We start from the raw sequence: 18,340 nt of genomic DNA on the forward strand, positions 1-18,340 counted from the left end.
TTCTGAGGGACACCAGGATAGATGCTGTAGGAATAGATTGCTTCTTCACTTTGCAAACTGATGTACTAGCAGCTTCTCATAATAAACAGAGATCCTTTAGAAGCTCTGTGGAGCATGCGCTAGGCAGGACACTTTTCATCTCTGTTTCTACCTCCTCCTCCAGCAGGTTGAATATAATACATTTTAAGTTTTATTTTACAGTGCAATTACTTGTTCCAACACATTACATGAGCCAGTCCCAACTTGCATTGGTTAGGTCAGGGAAGGAAGGGGAAGAGGAGTGGAAGTTGATAGCCAGCTTCCTCACAGGTCTTTTGAGACACAACTGTAACTTTTATAGTGATATTTCTTCCTTTGATAACCTCTTGATGCAAAATATGTTTTGGATCTTTAGTTCCATTATGGATTTCTTAAGATATGTAGCATTGAAACTATTAGCAAGTGTCATATGATCATCCTATAATGTAGGCTAAACACTTTGGCATCAGAGAACGTATTACAAAGTTCTCTGCAAAAGCATCTACAGAGCACTAGGCAGAGCTCCATATATTTCTCTGTACAAGATCCCTTAAGCAAGATGTTAAGATGCATTATTTCATACATCAATTTGAAATTGAACCTGTGCAGTCTAAAAGGCACTGACTGAGCATACTGCATATTCCTGCTGGAACTATAGCTTCATTCTCTTTCTGTGAAGAGAGCCCACTCATTTCCTCAGCACTGCAGTATCCAAGTTAGGCTTTAAACAGCAACAAGACCAGATCCTCCAATGGAGCTTCCCATTTTCTACTCTACACTTACAAATAGCTGCTCAGTCTTTCATAGCAGCAAATGAATTCTCCTGCTTCCTATTTTCATAGGGAAATGGGAAAATTGCTCCCTATTTACCTTAATCCTGCACTGAACAGAAGAGGGTTTCATAAATAAGACCAGACTTACTTTGTTTCAGGCTACTTAAAGCTGCTTAGTCCCCCAGAGTGAATAATCACTTTTCTTTAAAGGGGACTTGACACAAGGCAGGTTGCATTTTAAATTACCCAAATTAGCATTATTTAGCATTTAAGTGGTAAAACCTCAGCAGTAAGGTTGTCCTACTTGTATAACAGACCCAACAAATGGACAAAAACCAGTCTGTCTGCTGATACACATGCAGTTTTGTACCATACAGCTGCACGGAGCTAGCTTAGGTACTGAAAACAGCATACTGGATCCAGCATCCCACACAGAGTATTGCGCTAAGAAGTTGTTATGTACATTAGAATAAAATGCAAAGACAGTCAAGTTCCACAGCACCCTGTCTGTGGTGTTCTGCGAAACAACTGTGGCAGGATAATATCAGCCTAAACAAACCACTGTGTCAGTGCAAATACACTGCTTTTGCTAACTCAGATTAGCTCAGACATCTGCAAGCAGCACTTGAAACAGTGCCAACGTTTAAGTTATGGAACTTAAATAACTGTGAGCTTGAAGTTATGCTCTCAGAAGCCATTATCCTTCCGTGGTGGCAGGGAGACTACTGCCATTTCCACATTGAAATGGTTTCACCAGGACAGTTAAGAAGTTTCACAGAATAGAGACACTAACTCATAGCTCGGAGAGCATAACAGGACATGGACACACACACCTTCAAAGTACGATTTCCTTCTGAAGCAAGTAAACTTTAGGTGTGTAGATTTGATCTACCAGTCTTAAATCCTTGAAGGAAACTAGTCTGTGAAGACAAAAATCAGTGGAATTGCCAGTATGCACTAGCCTTTGTCCATGGAATCAGTGTACCAAAGCATGCTTTGCGATTGAGTCTTAGCACATGAACATTTAAAACACAGTAGACGTTCGTGCGCTTGATTGATTCCAGCCTCTGTTCTATGCAGTTTGACACAGGTCAGTTCAAATACCAAACTAGAATTTACTTTACAAATGCAGACTCTATGTATTGCATATTATGTACACAGGAGAAAAGCACTGAAGAAAGCAGAAGGTGACGTAGTAAAGATTCACTGTTAAAGCAGAGGAGAATTCAGGTTCTCCACTTGCTGCCTTGAATCATAGTTAAATGTCCTATATACATCCATCCTATACATCCACCATTTCCCTCACCGTGCAGCTGCACACCTGCAGGAGCAGCACTGGTTTCTGTATACTTACTTGAAAGATGTGTCTGGGGGTGTTTCAAGACCCATCTAAGCCCATTTAAAAAAAAAGGGATTTTTAAATCCCATTGGCACAGATATGAACACTCCTGAAAATCCAGTGTAGTGCACCTAAAGCGTACCAGGGACCTTCTCTTTAAATGGAAGATTCAAGTTCAGCACTTAGAGAGGGCCCCGGCGAAGCCACGGACACACAGCACCACTCTTGCTTGGCATGCTACAGCAGAAACTTTATTCAGTTCATTTGGAAAATATTTGCAACCAAAATTTATTTTTGTAAACTCACAGAAATAAGCTTTAACATAGAGGCTGTTACAACTCAAATACAGGTAATACTTTCAGCAATAACTTACAGATACAAACTAATGATAAACTACAATTTCACAGAGAATTGTAAACATTTTGCACAATTGTCAGTCCTTTCTTTTAGGCAAGGTGCTCTTTTGATGGCAAATAAATTAACACACACATAACTAGAGTGGACTACTTCCAGACAATACAAAAAGGTGTTGAATAAGGCTTGTAAACAATGTAATAGTTATTTATGCAGAATCCATAAAAGTGTCTTGCAGGCTAAATATACTTACATACCTGGGCAGCAAAACTGATCTTGAAAATGCTTTAGATGTTAAATAAAAAGTGAACATTAATATCTTTCCAATGGTACTTTTAATACTCGATAAATGACTTAAGGTTACACCCTTAATAGTTTATATCCCTGACAGAAAGGAGTTAGGTGTGACTTAGTGGCAGTTGTGTCATTGAGTGGGGTAGTAGAGGCTGGAGTCCAAGAGCTGTCGGAGAGTGAGCTACAAAACCAGAAATATTTACTGGTCAGCTTCAGGGGAGGTACAAAAAGATCACAAGCAAGTAATTCCCATTGGGCACAGACAGTCCTCTGGTCCCAAGCACTGCAGTGTGCTCGCTGTGTCCCAGCCCCGCATCCACGCACAGCCGACCTTACACCCCTGCTCTGGAGGGAAATAAGCTCAGGCGACACGTGCAGCTCGGAGCCCAGTTCCCCCCAGACCTTCACAGTCCTTCCTAATCACAAATACAAGCCAAAGCTGTTGACTTGCTGGACCATAAGGACACGCAACAACTGAAACATACTTTTGACCTCTGGGCTACCGCCTCCCCATGCGTCACTGTGAGGGAAGCCAAAGTTTTTGGTGAAGCTGCTGGATTGAGTGTACCTACAGTCCTTGGGGTAAGAGCCAGGGAGTGGGTGGTCTTAAAATTACCTATTATTAGAAACCTGGCAGGGATGCTTAAGAGAAGTGTTTGGTCTCTTATTACTAATATTCATAGGCTGGAAGAAGCACAAGAAATGGTCTTCACACCCAGATCTTTAGCTCTGCTCTTACAGTGAAGGGCCACGGATCGAAGAGGGACACTTCTTAATGAAGTGTAGATACCAACTAGTAATAACATATAGAATCATAGAATGGTTTGGGCTGGAATACGCCTTAAAGATAATCTGGTTCCCAACCCCTGCCACGGGCAGGGACATACTAGGAATTAAAAATCCTTTAAGTTTCCTTAATCAGTACCTGATAAACTGCTCTTGCTGGAGTCACTAATGATTTTACTTGGGTATGTGACGTTGTTGTACCTACCATCCATATAGCTGTGTAGAGCAGTTAACATCGTTCCATCCTGGGGTACGTATGCGGAATACGCCATTTCCTCTAACATGGGTGGAGACAGCCTGGAGGGCTGAACTGCTGTGACAGGAGCAGTAGATGAATGATTAGGACTAACGTGTTTCTTATGCCGTGCTCTGCAATTTTGAAACCACACCTGAAAAGGGGAAAAAATTTACATCATGTTGACAGATGGCATTCTGTTTCAACATTAGCATAATAAAAACACCAGAGTTCTAACTTCAGCTGAACTCGGTTAGTTAATCGGGTCTTTGGCATAACACTGACAGTCCAAATGAAGAAACATCCAGTCAAAGCCTGCAGGGTGCCTCAAATGAGCATGGTCAAACCAGGGAAGCTCCAGCAGTGACCAGCACCCCCAAAGGGCAGGCACAGTGCAGGGCTGCACGGGGCACAGCCAGCGCTGTCCCTCAGCACATGGCTGACCATGCAGTGGCTGTTCACAGGATGAGCTTTCCTCTTTGCCTTGAAAAGTATACAAAATTCCTTTTTTTGCTGCCAGGTACCTTGTTTTTGGCAGCAAAACTGTCAATCTTCCAGGCCAGAACAAGCCGAGGGAACTGCAAATGTATTTTTATATAAACACATAAATGTTTAATTTATACAATATGAAAATTCATAGCTACGCTGAAAGAGCATGCTTATACTGTTTGCTGACAGGCATCGTCAGCATAGATTCGAGGTTTGTCTTTCCCCCTGTTTTGGATGGCATGGGTGTATACTTCAGCTTTGCTTTCTAGAACAGGTCACTCGATACCCACTTGCTCCCGAGTGCCATTTTCTGGGATTGAAGCTCTTAAGAACAGACTATTAAAGTAAAAAAAAATTAAATATCGGTATTTAGAAGACCTTAGTGCAATTTCTTTATCATTTAGGCTGAGAAGTTTCTTCCTGGAAGATTATTAATCCTCTACACAACATGCAAGAGGAATACAAGAAGTTTTCCAAATTCACGTTTATTCTAGACCTATTCCTGACTAAGGATGTTGTCCGACGTTATGTGAAAACTGCCAGATTAGGTCTTTTTCCATCTCAGAGTAACTACATGGGGAAAGTTGTTATTGAGCATTTCCAAAGAATGAGTACCAGCCTTTGTCATTCAGTGTCTTAGCACGGTTACCTGTATAACACGCCTGCTCAAGCCTGTTCTTTCGGCCAGTTTCTGGAGTGTTTGTGCATCTGGATTGTTGTCCTGAGCAAACTGTGCTTGCATAACCTGAAACAGCAAGATAAGAGATGGCAGGTTCGTGTGCGCAGTACTGAGAGCAGCATTAGGGACTCCTCTAAGACCGAGGTCCTACTCCTTGCCTATAATCACTTCTCCCTGACAGTCCCAAATACATTAAGGAAAAAAAAACAATAGAAAATCCCCCCAGTCCCTTTATTCTGCTCAACTGAGCTGCACCGTTTACCAGGAATGGAGTGAATTCTGCTTGGCAGTAGTGAAACATGCAGGGGGTGCTCAGTGAGGGTGGCATTAAAAGGACTGAGAGAAAATTCACTGCAGAGAAATTTGAACGTCCCTGATAATGTCTATAGCTGCAGACCACAGCGCAAGGAAGGGATTTTGATTCACCTCTCTGAACGTGTCAGTCTCTGCTTGCATCGTGTGTTACACGGAACAGCTTAACCCTCTTTGCAGCTGCACAGAGGGTGGACTTGGAAGTTGCTTGTGCTTCCTTCACCTTTAACCAACCCAAGGAACGCAGTGGATCCCCCTCGCCTGCCCTGCGCTATGCGGCTGTTCGATTACACTTCTCTGTTACAGAAAGCTGCTGTCAACCCTTGGCGTTAGGATATGAATGACTTTTTTCTTAGGCAGTAGATGTCACCTTGGCCTCACCCTGAACAGTTTCAGTGCCTGGGAGAGGTAACTTTGTTTAAGGAAATAAGGCCCCATGGGTTTCTGAAAGTTATCTTCAGCAGCTCAGTAAATGGTAGCTTCTCATTTCTGGATTTTGACCCTTGATAGTCTGCAAATTTCACCTGGCTGCTTCTTTGAAGATTCCAACTACTTCTCTCCATTTAGAAACACCAAAACTATTTACTTCCCTACTGTGCCATACAAAGACATTAAAAAGCATGGACATCCTTTGGTACAAGTACTTCATGAGGTGTGTTACTACATGCTGCCACCCTGACAGTTGCTTATCCTTCCGATGCTTCCCTTGCTGGAAGTCTTATACCAGCATCAAAGTCAGGTACAGAGAGATGCACTGAGCAGACAGCAAGTGTCATTAAACAACAAGAGGCCTTGAGAACTCAAAAGAGCCGATGAAGTAGGTCAGAATCTATTTTAAAAACAGGAAAAGGGAGAGAACATGGAAGTTTGAGTGACTGCAGATGGGAAGAAGCTCTGAAAATGGTTCCTATGCTGATGGCTGTGCCTATCTCGCCTTCAGCAACTGCTGGAAAAGAAAGTTTCCTTTTGCAGAGGTTCAAATTTGATGCCCAGACCCCTCGTCAGGTATTGCCAACATGCTTGCTTGCAATAATTCTGTCTCCAGTCACAGCTGAAATGACAAAGCAAGCTTTGAACAGCCACATGCCATGTACTACAGCACCACTTAAATGCCTCACACCTCAACTTTAGTTTTTCTCAAGTGTTTTCACCACAAACAGAAGGAGGACAGGCAAACAAAACAGAGCTCAAACTGAGACAGTAGAAAACAAATGCCATAGCAGCCACATGTGACCAGAAATTCAGATGTGTTATAAGCTGAAAGCAGGGATGTGTAGCTAGGATTAGGTAGAGAACAGCTTCCTTCCCACTGCAGGCTGAAACCTCTAAATCTGGTCTCACCAGTACCCCTGTCATGGGGAGCTGGCTCTAGTCATGCTGGTTTTCCCTAGAAAGCTCATTTAAGTGAAGCGGTGATCCAGAGGGTGAAATAACTCATGTCTGCAGCAGTCCAGAGCTAACTCCTGCCAAGGGAGCAACAAGACAAGAAGCCTTGAAAGCAGAGCATTACAACAAAATCCAGCCTTCCACCCTGTTAACATCCTGAAGTCATGCACAGAGCCCATCCTCAGTACGGCTTTTTGCATTATAGAATTCTAAAAATATTTTGTCTTTATCATATGCAGCCACGTAAATGCCTGATCAAATAGATTTCATCAAGCAATCAAAACAGAACCACCTTTTTGTTTCCACTCTCCAGAATTACTGGCTGCCCCCAGGCAAATAAAAAGTTTGAAGAGTAACTATTTCATATTAAACTACTGAAGCTAACAAACAATTCCAGAAACATGCTGTGTCTTGATAGTTTATGAAAGAGTTTAAAGCATGCAAGTTCCACACCACACACACACACACACACCCCCCATATGCATCTGATTTCCTATCGGTTCAGCACCTATGTCCTGCAGAAACCTAAGCTACGCAAGCCCTTAGCACTGCCTCTACCTGGAGCTGATCTGCTGTGAAGCTGGTCCGAGCTCTTTTTGCTGGTTTTGGATGATTCACATCTTGTTCTGTTAGTAGTGCTCCTTCCACACTAATCCCATTACCTGGAACGTTAAAAGGAAAACACCACTGTCTGCTAAACGTTCAAAGCAACGTTATTTGCAACTCAGACTGTTCTGCAATGACAGCACTTGGCCAGCTGAACTTCAGCTTTAAAAAAGCCATATTCTGTTCAGAGTTAAATTGGTCTGGCACCATTACCGCCCAAAGCACTCCCTTCCAAGTGAGGAAAGATCCAGCACGATACTTTATCGGGTAGATACACTCTTGCTTTCTTTTCCTTAGGATAGAAAACAAGTTACACAACTAACAAAAAAATAACAAATTTTTAAAAATTAAAACATCAAATAACTTGCACATTATTTTAATTCAAGAACCTGCGCTTCCAGCCTCAGCAAAGGCAGGTAATTACCTCTTCATAAGGAAGATGAAGTGAACCCCAACAGTTTAATTAAAGCTGAACCACAAACACAGTTCTTAACAGAAGCAGCATGTTACCATTTTCGACTTCTCTTTTCAGGTTGTCCAACATGCAGTCGTAATGTACTCTGCACAGGACTTTCTCCTCGACCAAAGCAAACTCCTCTCCTGTAGAAAGCTGCCTCTTGCAGGAGAAGCAGGCGAAGCACGCCAAGTGGTAGACATTCCCTTTAGCCCTGCGGACCCAGTCAGTAGCATGGATGTGCCTCCCGCAGCGGGAGCAGCGGGTCCCGTACCGCCTGGAAAACAGAGGCCACCACAAGGTGAAGGCAAAGACACCGACTGTGCAGGCAGGAAGGATGCTCTGGGAGGACGACCTGGATGTGGCAGCACAGCTGAGACCCACAGCGGGCAGGCTGGCCACGAGGATGGGGGACACTGTAGTTGTGTCTTACCTGGGCAACAAAAGTAAATCCATGAGTTTGATCCGATTGCTTAAGGCAAGACCATACTGAACTACAGAAGTTAATATTTTCATAAGCCAAGAGGAAAACAGAACCATCATAAACTTTTACGTGAATTCACAAGTCTTCACCCTTCCTTTTGTAACTGCTCTTTTAAGAGCTGTGAGTGGGAGATGGAAGCAGCTGACACTGTGTTCAAAAGTCTCCCAATTATTCAAGTACATTTCACATTGCTCTAGTGGTAATCTGAATTGTTATATTTAGCTACACCATCCCTCACTAATCAGCCAGTCCCCTTCAGCGGAAGGGGAAAAACCAGTATCTTCACAGTTATTTCCTTAATTACCACCACATTATTATTTTCAAGGAAATTCAAATATCTGTAAGGATTTACATTACTACAGTAGATTATTTCTCTTTGAAGAGGAAACCATCAGCCAAGGGATGTTGATTATTTAGATAAGAATTTGTCCTTATGAGTCTGCAAAAATTTTCTTTGCCTTTCCAGTCGGCAACATTCAGCCTGCCCCCTCCCTCTCCTTCAGCGGCAAAACTGACAAGATGAACACAGTCCTTTCATCACACAGGTGAGGATCCCATAAACACATTGGTACCACTGATCACACCAAAATCAACAGCACTTTGTTTTGCTTTCTGGACTGAAGATTTTTGTATCACAAGTACTTCCAATGCAACACAAATAAGTACTATCCTCCCTTACAGGATTAGACCTTAATTGTGAAGAACGCCTTATTTTCCAAATCAAATGGATCGCAAAGGTATAACTGCTGAAAGCTCCTGTTAAAGATCATGGGATTTATTCTGGGTTGTTTTTGTAGTTTCAGGGGATACCCTGAGTCTCATACCAGCAAAGTGCTAGTCTAGGCAGAATATCATCTCAACTATGCCTCATATTCTCCGTCAGTATTACCAAAGGATGATTCTTCACACACACAATAACTTTACAATTTACTATGGCTTGAACTCCGATTCCCTGCCCATGACTGTACAAATGCAGTAGCTGTGCGTAACAGTGGATGGGTAGAGGGGGAGACTTCATAGGCCACTGCATTAGACAGACTTGGGGTCTCCCAGGTCCCTCTGCAAGGAATGACAGTTTAACTACTGAGAATAAACCTAAAAGGGACAACCCAAAGGGCCTCAATGTGCGTTTTAGTTGCAGCTTAAGCAAAAAAATAATGAGCAAGCATAATGTGTTACCGAGTAAAATGATAATCCTGTGTGGCATACCTGAAATAGTCGAGTTTGCAGAAGATATCTTTATCTTTGATGTAGCAGCTCGTGTGCCTTCCTAGGGACGTCCTGCAGACGCTGCAGGAGAGGCAGCGCACATGCCAGCAAAGGTCATTCACCTGCAAAACAGAACAATCCCCTCCAGGTCGGTGCTGCCAACCTTGGGTATCAGCGTCACAACCTGGTTTTCCACCTGTACTGACAAGGCCGAAACAGTCACATGTGCCATGAGTCACAGGACATTACTCTTCAATGCAAAGCATCTTCTTCATAGCAGAGTTTGTGCACTGAAGGGTAACTGATGTGATTGGGTATTCCGAATAAGCTTTCATGGTTTTGCAATTAAAAGCGACAGAAGAGAAAGCAAGAGATCAGAGTTCCACGAAGGCATTGTGTACCCAGTACTGCTTTCATAGCATTGGAGTAACAGAGCAACTCTTGGCCTCACATGACCTCAGGAAGGCAGTGAACTCACATACTTCTATTTTCCAGCCTGTCAAAGTCCTGCTGAACAAAGAGCAAACATTGCAGAGGGATCTGAAACTTTAAAATACTAGTATTGAAGGGCAGTGTGTGTTTGGGGGCTAAGTCTGCCAAAGGGAAACGCACCACAGCCACATCTTCATTTGCCAGGTTTCTGTTAAAGCAAAGTGAGTAAACGAAGCCAGTCTCAAAATACCAGCAGATGCTTTAACAGCAAGTTCAACAGTTCTTTATCATCGATATCTACAAAACTGGACACAGCCCTGGGAAGCAGCACGAATCAGCAGATGTGAAAGCTCACATTTATTTTTTTTTGGTAAATAAATTATGTGCATTTACTTTAATTTTTCTTTTCCCATGAAGAGAACTCTTGGTCCTGCAGACGCTGTGCTTCACACATCAGCTAAATAACTTAAATCATTTGAGAATCTGAGACTCCCAGTGACCACAGAAATTAAGTAACAGCCCTCTGGATAATCCCATTCTGCAAATTCTCTAAGCCAAACAATGACTAAGTCAGATTTATTTTTTTTATTTTCTGAGCCAATTTCTGGTCTCACACCAAACAGCCCATAGATTGCCTAGGGCAAAGCAGCAGATTTGAGATAATCCAGGATGTGCCTTTCATCAGACCCTGCCAGACAAATCACAGCGAAAGCTCGGCCCTGACTCCAGCACTTGCGCTGGAGTCGCTCGTTTCAGTCCTTCTCCAGGTTGTAACGTTATGTTTTGCAGTTGCCCAACTCTCTCCCTCACTGGCAACGTCTCCCCGTGTGCTGACAGATTTACACTGCGCTATAATGTGAAGCTGTTGACAGCGGCTCTCACCAAACCCATCCTCCCAGAGGAGCTGCTCCGAGGCTGGCCCCTGGCAGCTTCACCAGCCAGGCCGGGCCTGCTCCCCCTTCGCATGCAGCGGCTCCAACCAGGACCGAGGGCCCATGCCAGGAACCCCAGTGCAGCACAAGACACCCAGGCACAGAGAACTCATCTCACTGCCTCTCCTCCGGAGGTCAGCACTCTTCTACAGAGCAGGACGTCAGCTGTCCCCTCTGCCATCACCATCTACATTCTCCGATTAATTTACAAAGTTGGAAGATGCACTCTGATGGTCAGCAGGAAACCACCAGCACCGACAGCTTTCCTTCTCTGCCCATGGAAGCACTAACAGCTAGTTCAAACTTCAGGCTAAATCCTTCAGGCCTTTTGCTCCAAGCAACGTCTGCAGTTGTTCACTCAGGTGACATCAGACAGACAAACGAGCTCCTGGCATGTCACAGGAATGAAAAGGCTGGAAGGGAGCTGGGGTGAGCTCCACTGCACCACCCCCCCCCCTTGCAGAGGTGGCTGGGATTGACCAAGAGGCACCAAGCAGTACCCCACACCTGCACCCACCGGGTTTTAAATGAGCACCAACCTGCATATGCCTTTCTTTGACCTCCTCACCCTAAGCAAAAGGTCTAATAACAACATCGGGGTGTTTTCAACGGTGATAACGACTTTCATTTTGCAAGATATACAACGGCTTTACTCAAGGCTGCACCTAATAGAACGAAGCGACTTCCAGCAGTTTGCCTGATCTCACTTTTGAAAATGAGATGGCAAAAATCCGATCCAGGATAATTTTAATGGCTGTAGAACAGGAGGAAAATAGCCCCCTCTCATCTACATTGACACAGCTTATTTAAAGTCACATGGTTTTGCTTGGTTTTAAATTATCTTAGTCCCGAATGCTAAAGCTGGCAAAACTACTCTGCAGTCACACAGCTTGCTTCCTTTTCACAGAAATTACTAAACTATCTTTTTACTTCTACGTTTCTCAACGGTCAGTCTGTTGGTCTGAGCTTCAGCACACCACACTGGCGAGTTTATTTTAGCTAATACCAAACAGGTCGCGCGGTCACCGCTTCACCAGGAGCGTTAAGGCACGGCCGAGAAGCTACCCCTGCTCTCACCCACCGCTTTTCTCCCCGCTCTCCCCTACGGCACGTCAAGAAAACACAGTCCCGCACCGAAGAACGTTACCCGAGGGCTGCGCAGAGACCTGGCTCTGCCCCAAGGCCCGAATCCCGCCGGCGAACGTGCGACCGGGCTCGCCGTCAGACCCTCTCCAGTGGAACGGGCCGTCCCAGGAGGGGAGAACAGCGAGGCCCGGCGGCACCGGGGCTCGGACCGCGGGCCGAGAGCAGGCAAACGTCCGCGGGGCTCCCGGGCCGGGCGGCGCCGTGCGAGCGGCAGGGCCGCCGGGTCACGTCGGTGAGGAAACGGTGTCAGAGCCGCCCGCTCAGCGCTTACCTTGAGCAGGTACTTGTCCACGATCTCCAGACCACAGCTGCTGCACACGCACTTGCTGGGGACACAGCCGGAGCCCGAGGCCATAGACTGCGGCGAGGAGGAGGGCGAGAGGGCGGTGGAGGAAGAGCAGGAGTCCTCGTCGGCCACTGCGGGGCTCGCCTGCGGAAAACCGCGGTCAGCGCCCAGGCGAGGCGGGAGCCCCGCGCCGGTACCTGCGGGGCCCCGCCGGGGTGGGAACGCGGTGGGAACCGGAGCTTCTCCGCGGGGCCATGGCCCCATCCCGGGCACCGGCCCCGCGCTCCCCTCGCGCCGCCACCACGCACCTTCTCCGCGGGGCCGCCGAGCGCGGGCAGGTCCTTGTCCTCCAGCCTGCAGACGAACATCGGGTCGCTCTTCCAATACATGGCACGGCCCTACCGCATTCCAGCCCCGCGGCGGCCCCGGGACCCCGCGCCCGGGCTCTGCTCTCAGCGCCTGCCGGAAAAAAAGTTTTGTTTCAAGGGGGAGGGCCCGGCGGCGCGGACCTGCCTGCTCTGGCCTCACCTCCTGCGCTAAACCCGCCTTCAGCGCGGCGGGACCACGCCGGCCTTCGGGCGGGGTGGGGGGCGGCGGCGGCAACGAAAAAACCCAGAGGACACCCCCCCAGTCCCCCTGTTTGTCTTCATCCTCTGCCACCGCTCCCCCCAAACGCAGACTCGCGTTACAGCGCTCTGCTAGCGGAGGAGGCTAACCCGGCGGGGAGCAGAGAGAGCGTCAACGGGAAAAGTTTTTCCATCTTGCAAAGCTCCAAAGCCCGAGCGTTTCCCGGTAGCTTTAAACTCACATCTCCTAAACCTGCCGCCCGCGCCTCTCGGGTCCCTCCATAAAACCTCCCTCGTTACCTCAAACAGGGAGCACCTGAGTTGCAGGAGGCCGGGCTCACGCCCCAGGACCGCGGGTGTTGCTCGCCAACTCCCGCGCCCTCGGTCCCGCCGCGGACAGTAGGTGTCGGCAGCTCCCAGAGCACGGAACCGGCCCGTCGGCGGTCCTGGGCTTTGTACGTGACAAACCTTCCCCGCAGCCCCGCTCAGCCCGAGCACCGCTCCTGCTCTCGGGACATGTCGGGAGAACAAAGCAGCCGCAGCCCTGCCGGGCGCAGGTGAGGTGAATAACGCGGTGTCTGCGTCTCGGCACGTATTTAACCAGCCAGGTGGCTTTAATTAAACTTGTGTTTCCATCTTCCCCCGTCTTTGTTTCAGCTCCGCCTGACGATCTATGGGAGACATGCTGCAGAGCCCCAGTAAGCAGAGAGACTTGCCGTGCGCTGAGATAGGTTTGGTGAAGGGGATTCCGCTGCTGGTAAGCGGTGTGAAAGGAGAAACCCCGTGTTCTTTCTTCCCCCCCCCCCCCCCCCCGGAACTGTCTTTTCAAATCCTAGGGCGCGATCATGTAGGACCGTAACTGAGTGGCGGTCCGGAATGTCCCCGTTTGTCCAGCACTAGAACGGACCTAATCCCGGACAGAATTCCCCTTTAATTTAGCCCTAATGTCCCCAACAGCAGCCGCTACAGCGAGGCGAGCAGCGGTTTGGGGTTTTCGATCGTGACAAGACTCAGAGCAGTGCGACCTGCACGGCCCGGCGGGGGAAGTGGGGCTGCGGCCGAGCACCGAGCGTTTGCGGGACTCCACCGCTCTCGCTCTGGCCCGGAGGCAGCTTTTGGGCTTCTCCACGTCCTGTCCTTTCCCCTTCCCCTCTTCCTCGACGGCAGCGAGGCCGGAGCAGCCCCGTGCCGCGACGTCCCGCAGATCCCCGGCCCGCCCGCCCCGCTGCGCTGCGCCCAGACGTAAACACCCTCCAGGACACTAGCTCCCGGCCCGGTGCCGCGTCCAGCACGGAGCCCGCGGAGCTGCCCCGGCGCGACCGCCCCTCTTTGAGCACCGAGGTACGACGCGGGAGCTACTGCCTGCCCCGGCGGCGGGCGGAAAACGAGCACCTGGGCGGAAGGTAGGGGAGAGGTCCGAAAGGTGCTGCCGAGAAGGGAACGGGCCAGACCCGCCGAGGAGAGCCCACGGTAAGCTCGGGGTGCGACTAGGCTGTTGCAGCAGCGTCGGGTTTCTTGGTCGTCGGCTCTTTTTCCACGCTGTCAGCGAGAAGAGGGTGTCGGTGCGCACTACACGGAGGGGTGCGATTTAGATTCCTGTAAAATATCTCCCTGTCGGTGTGCGAGCATCTTCGGTCTCGAAAAGTGGGAGCCGGCCCTGGCGGTCCACGCGTCGCTCCCCACGGAGGCTGCGAGCAAGTAGCGGTAGCTCATAAGCGGTGATGGGGGCCGGTCCGTGGTGCGCACCCCTTCTGAGACTGGCTCCGAGGCGTGTTCGTCCGGGGGGTGCTCGGAGCTGGTCAGACGACAGAGCCCGGTCACTGAAGCGGCCCAGAGCAGTTTCGCGAGAGGTGAGCAGTTTCGCAGAGCTTGTTGGAGGGAGCCGTTATTCCCTAAACAAGGTCAGAATAGCGATAGTATGTGCAGGGTGGACGTGGAAAGGGCATGGGCTTGGTTATCCGGGCTCATCCCGCGTGTGATTTACCATCTCTCTCCCACGTCCGGTCTGAATTTCATCGTTTCACTTGGACATCCTCGATGTTTGTGTTTTTATTTAGGAGATGAAGACATGCAGGCTTTAGGGAGTTCCCGATTTCTGCGGTCTCTCCTCTCCCCGCGGCTCCGGTGCTGCTCCTGTCCCGCCGCTCCTCGCCTCGCGGTTCTCGGCATAAAGAGAAGGGAGGGGACGGGAACCTGCCGAGGGAGCAGGGAGCTCCCGGACACTTCTGTCGAGGCTGGGAGCGGAGAGAGGGACTCCCGCGGGACCCGCCGACGGTGTAGGGGGGTGGGATAGACTGTACACTGCGGCTGGTTGTGTATCCTCTCCCTCGCAAGTAATGAGGACGTGTGTGTGTGCATGTGGGAGTGCTAATGAGCTGGCACGTAGGAGAGGCAAATATCTGACGGTAAGGCGCGGCACGAAGGAAACGGTGGACTCGGACAGTGAGGGTTGCTTTAACGAGAGGGTGTTGGCCTGTGGACCGCTTCATCAGAGACCGCACCGCGAGTGCGTGCGGCCGATGCCCCTCTCTGGAGCTTGCTCTAATGAAACTGGTTCTCCCGTTAAAACAATCTGCTGTGAAATTAAAAACGGCACCGTGGTAAGCCCACGGAAACGAGCACTGGGCCGTGGTGAGTCGGGCCGCCGTCCCCGGCTGGTACCGTCGGACACGGCTGTAGCCGCCGTTCGCAGCCCCGTGGCCTTCCCTCCGCCGTGCCCTGCCCGGTGAGCCCTCTCCGCGACGCTCCTGGGGCCGTGATTTCGGCGGGACAATCCCCGCTGGTGTCCCAGTGCCCGCCTCGCCTTCCCCAGCCTCACCTCCGGCTCATCGGCCTCCGCGCTCCCCAGCGGGGCTGGGGCGAGGCGGGGTGAGGAAGGCTGCCCCGGCCCCCATCTTCCCCTTTGGGTAGCCGCGGGACCAGCAGCGGTCTGGCAGAAGCCGCGGAGCGGAGAGCAGGGTCCCGCAGCCGCTGCGGGATGGAGCTCGGCTCCCCGCCCCTGGCTCAGCAGCTTCGCCCGCGTACTGTGGTATTCGCACACCTGCCAGCATCCAGAGGTTTTCCAGCTGTGGACCGCAACGTCCCGGACGGGGCTGCGGATGGGTTGCGCTCGGTGCGCTGCGGCAGGCGGGTGAGGAGATCCCGCCAGCTCTCTCTGTGAGTCCGCATCCGCACCGGCTCCAGGGACTGGGGAAAGCGGCAGGGCCTGCGCTAGCCCCGACTCCGAGGTTAGGGGCTGATTTAACGAGTGAACGAACCCGTCTCTTACCAATGACTTGTTTTCCGAATCAGTGCAGCAAACTTTCCGCTGGCCAGGCTGTCTGCCGCCGGTTTAGGGGTCCGGGATCTCCCAAAGCTACGCGCATGTGGCTTCCGTTGGTGGCTGGTCCAGTGAGGAGCTCCGTGTTGTTTAATTGGGGGTGACCGATCACTCAGAGGGAGAAATTTCTATTTCCTAACCGGATTCCCGAGCAGCGGTTCCCTCACCAGCAGCCAGAGCTCGAGGCGATTTGCCGTTTTCTTTTTCCCTTTTTTTTTTTCCCTACAGGAAAACCCCCGGGGCCTGTGGGGGGCGGGGAGCAGAGAACAAGAAGGGGGTTAGTGGGATGTAGCCCTGCATCTTTTTAGAGCACTTTCTCCCTTGCACTGCGGGAGAAAGTTCAGGAGTAATTTCGGCACCCCAGTGTGTAACTGCAATAATTTCTCATCATTTTCTCAGATCCACTTATTTCACCTCTCGGTCCCTGCACTAGGAGCAGACTATCTGGGTGAAGTCTCTGAGTGTTCGGGTTAAGCTGATGTGCTCCTGAGATCGCGGTGAACGCTTTACCTAGAAGTTGACTTTTTAAGACTCCGTGCTGGTTGTGTCTCGCCGTCATTCAGCCAGAGAAAGTGCTGGGGACGGAGGAAATTAAAGCAGCGATCGTATTATAAAAACCAGCATTTTGCCCTTAACGTTCTAGAGAGCAAACCCAAAATGGAAACCATCGTGAGTTGTTTATAAATACAGGGCTACAAAGCTCGCTGCATGTTTTCAGTTGTGAGGATGTTCTGTTCTCCGTGAGCACGGTAAAAGGGCCTGAAAGGTTCCCCTGAGCTATCGTATCTGCCCGCCTAATTCCTTTCACTTCTGTTTATGCGATGAATAAACACTGTTCTGGCAGGAGAATGGGCCTGTCGGATGGAAACGTGTGTGCGGCAGGAGGAGGGGGCCCGATGGGGCCGCGGGAGCTCGGAAGGTTTTCAGCTCCGACGGGGACCGGGATCCCACTGGGGGGAAGTGCCGCGGGACCCACCACCTCCCTCCCGGGGGAAGCAGCCGGGCGGCTCCCCATGGAGCGTTATCTGCACCCCACCCGCAGGCCGCCCGGCTGCCCCGGTCCCGCTCTGCCGGGGCAGGGCATCCCCGGCTGCCGGGCGCTCCGGCTTTTGCTGCGGCTCTCCCCGCAGGACGCGGCGAGGCCCGGAGGCCGCTCCGCTCCGGGACCCTGGGCAGGTGCTGTGGAAACCCTCAACTCTCCCGGCTCCCCGCACAGAGCCTGCTTCGCGGGTATGGCCGCGGTCACCGTGTCCGCGGTGCTGCTCACACCCTCCGCGCCGCGCCGTCTGCCTGGCACCGGGAGCGGTTCGACGGGCGGCTCGGGCATCCACCGCCGGGGGCTGTGCGGGGACCCCCCGCAGGCTCTGCTCCGACCGGCGGGGTCTCTCACCGTTCCGACCGGTGGACGCCCTGCCCCTCGCCTCGCTGGTGATCCCCCCCCACCCCGGAGGGAGCGGGGTCCGAGCTGTCACCCGACCCGGGGCAAATGCAAATGACGGGCAGCAGACGGGGTCACTCCGGGCCGTGCCGCAGCTCCTGGGTTAGGGTCGCGCCTCCGAAAGCCCAGCACAACCCGCCTGGAGCAGGCGCAGGAAGTCACCTCTTCCGACGGATGCAAACTGCCCTCCACCCCCCAGCAGAGCAAATGCTTTCCAGAGAAAAGTCATATTCACTACCTGGAGATCAAATCCCGCCTCTTTCCACCGCCCGAGGCCACGCTCTGGGTGCAGGATCTGCTCCTCGGTCCTGTCTTCTCACACAGAAATCACGCGCTGAGTCCACCTCAGCCTTTGAAACGCGCTTGCTTCTGCTTGAAATGTGTTCAGGGGTTTTTAAGTGGCCGGGTTGCGGGGTTTCAACCTCAGACACGTTCAGGGGACTTAAGTAGTGCTGAGCTCAGTGAAAATTGGGAATCGAGGAGGTGTGCAACCTCTGGCACTTGAATACCTCTGTCTCCCTAAGCACTAGTCACTGGTGAACGTTTTGGCTGTTACAGAGATAGGGATGACTTTGGCTGACACTTCTCAGAGGCAGACTGAGTGCTTCATCACATGCTCAGCGGTGGGACGTTCTTTTGGTGTAGCAGAAAGAGGACTGTTCTTTGCAGTGTGAATTAAAGGGCAGATTCAACCTGGTTTAAGACGTGAGCTTCCAAACACTTCCCCAGCTGATGAATGACTTTGCGTGCTGATGCCATGTTATGTGTATTAAAATGAGAATGTCTGTTAAAACAGTGCTCCC

The 18,340-nt window shown here is 50.4% G+C and overlaps 1 protein-coding gene across 6 annotated transcripts; it reads right to left on the reverse strand.

The window, feature by feature from the left end:
• Positions 1-2,359: 2,359 nt before the first annotated feature.
• On the reverse strand, positions 2,360-18,067 carry LHX8 (LIM homeobox 8). 6 transcript variants are annotated; one of them, XM_062633765.1, is made up of 9 exons: positions 17,776-18,067; positions 12,523-12,673; positions 12,200-12,358; positions 9,419-9,540; positions 7,782-8,002; positions 7,224-7,327; positions 4,938-5,033; positions 3,770-3,953; positions 2,360-2,959 (listed from the first exon to the last, which is right to left on the reverse strand). In XM_062633765.1, exons 2-9 carry the CDS (start codon positions 12,601-12,603, stop codon positions 2,883-2,885), a joined length of 1,044 nt encoding a protein of 347 aa, XP_062489749.1. In that variant the 5' UTR covers positions 12,604-12,673; positions 17,776-18,067; the 3' UTR covers positions 2,360-2,882. The 6 variants fall into 6 exon arrangements, with proteins under 6 accessions (XP_062489749.1, XP_062489748.1, XP_062489746.1 ...); XM_062633764.1 differs by lacking the exon at positions 17,776-18,067 and adding an exon at positions 13,249-13,480; XM_062633762.1 differs by lacking the exon at positions 17,776-18,067 and adding an exon at positions 13,097-13,480.
• Between the last annotated feature and the right edge of the window lie 273 nt (positions 18,068-18,340).

Source organism: Pezoporus occidentalis, unplaced genomic scaffold, assembly GCF_034315485.1.
Source record: "Pezoporus occidentalis ecotype Australia unplaced genomic scaffold, CSIRO_AGI_Poc_V1 ctg401, whole genome shotgun sequence".
NCBI lineage: Eukaryota > Metazoa > Chordata > Aves > Psittaciformes > Psittacidae > Pezoporus > Pezoporus occidentalis.

What these genes read in the sequence shown, in the direction of transcription:
- LHX8 (XM_062633765.1), bottom strand. Translation starts at nt 12,603, where the DNA reads ATGTATTGGAAGAGCGACCCGATGTTCGTCTGCAGGCTGGAGGACAAG. An exon ending in TGCAAACTCGACTATTTCAG is followed by an intron (nt 8,003 to 9,418) that starts GTATGCCACACA and finishes TCTGTTTTCCAG; the next exon opens with GCGGTACGGGACCCGCTGCT. An exon ending in TCACAGCAGATCAGCTCCAG is followed by an intron (nt 5,034 to 7,223) that starts GTAGAGGCAGTG and finishes TTGCTGTTTCAG; the next exon opens with GTTATGCAAGCACAGTTTGC.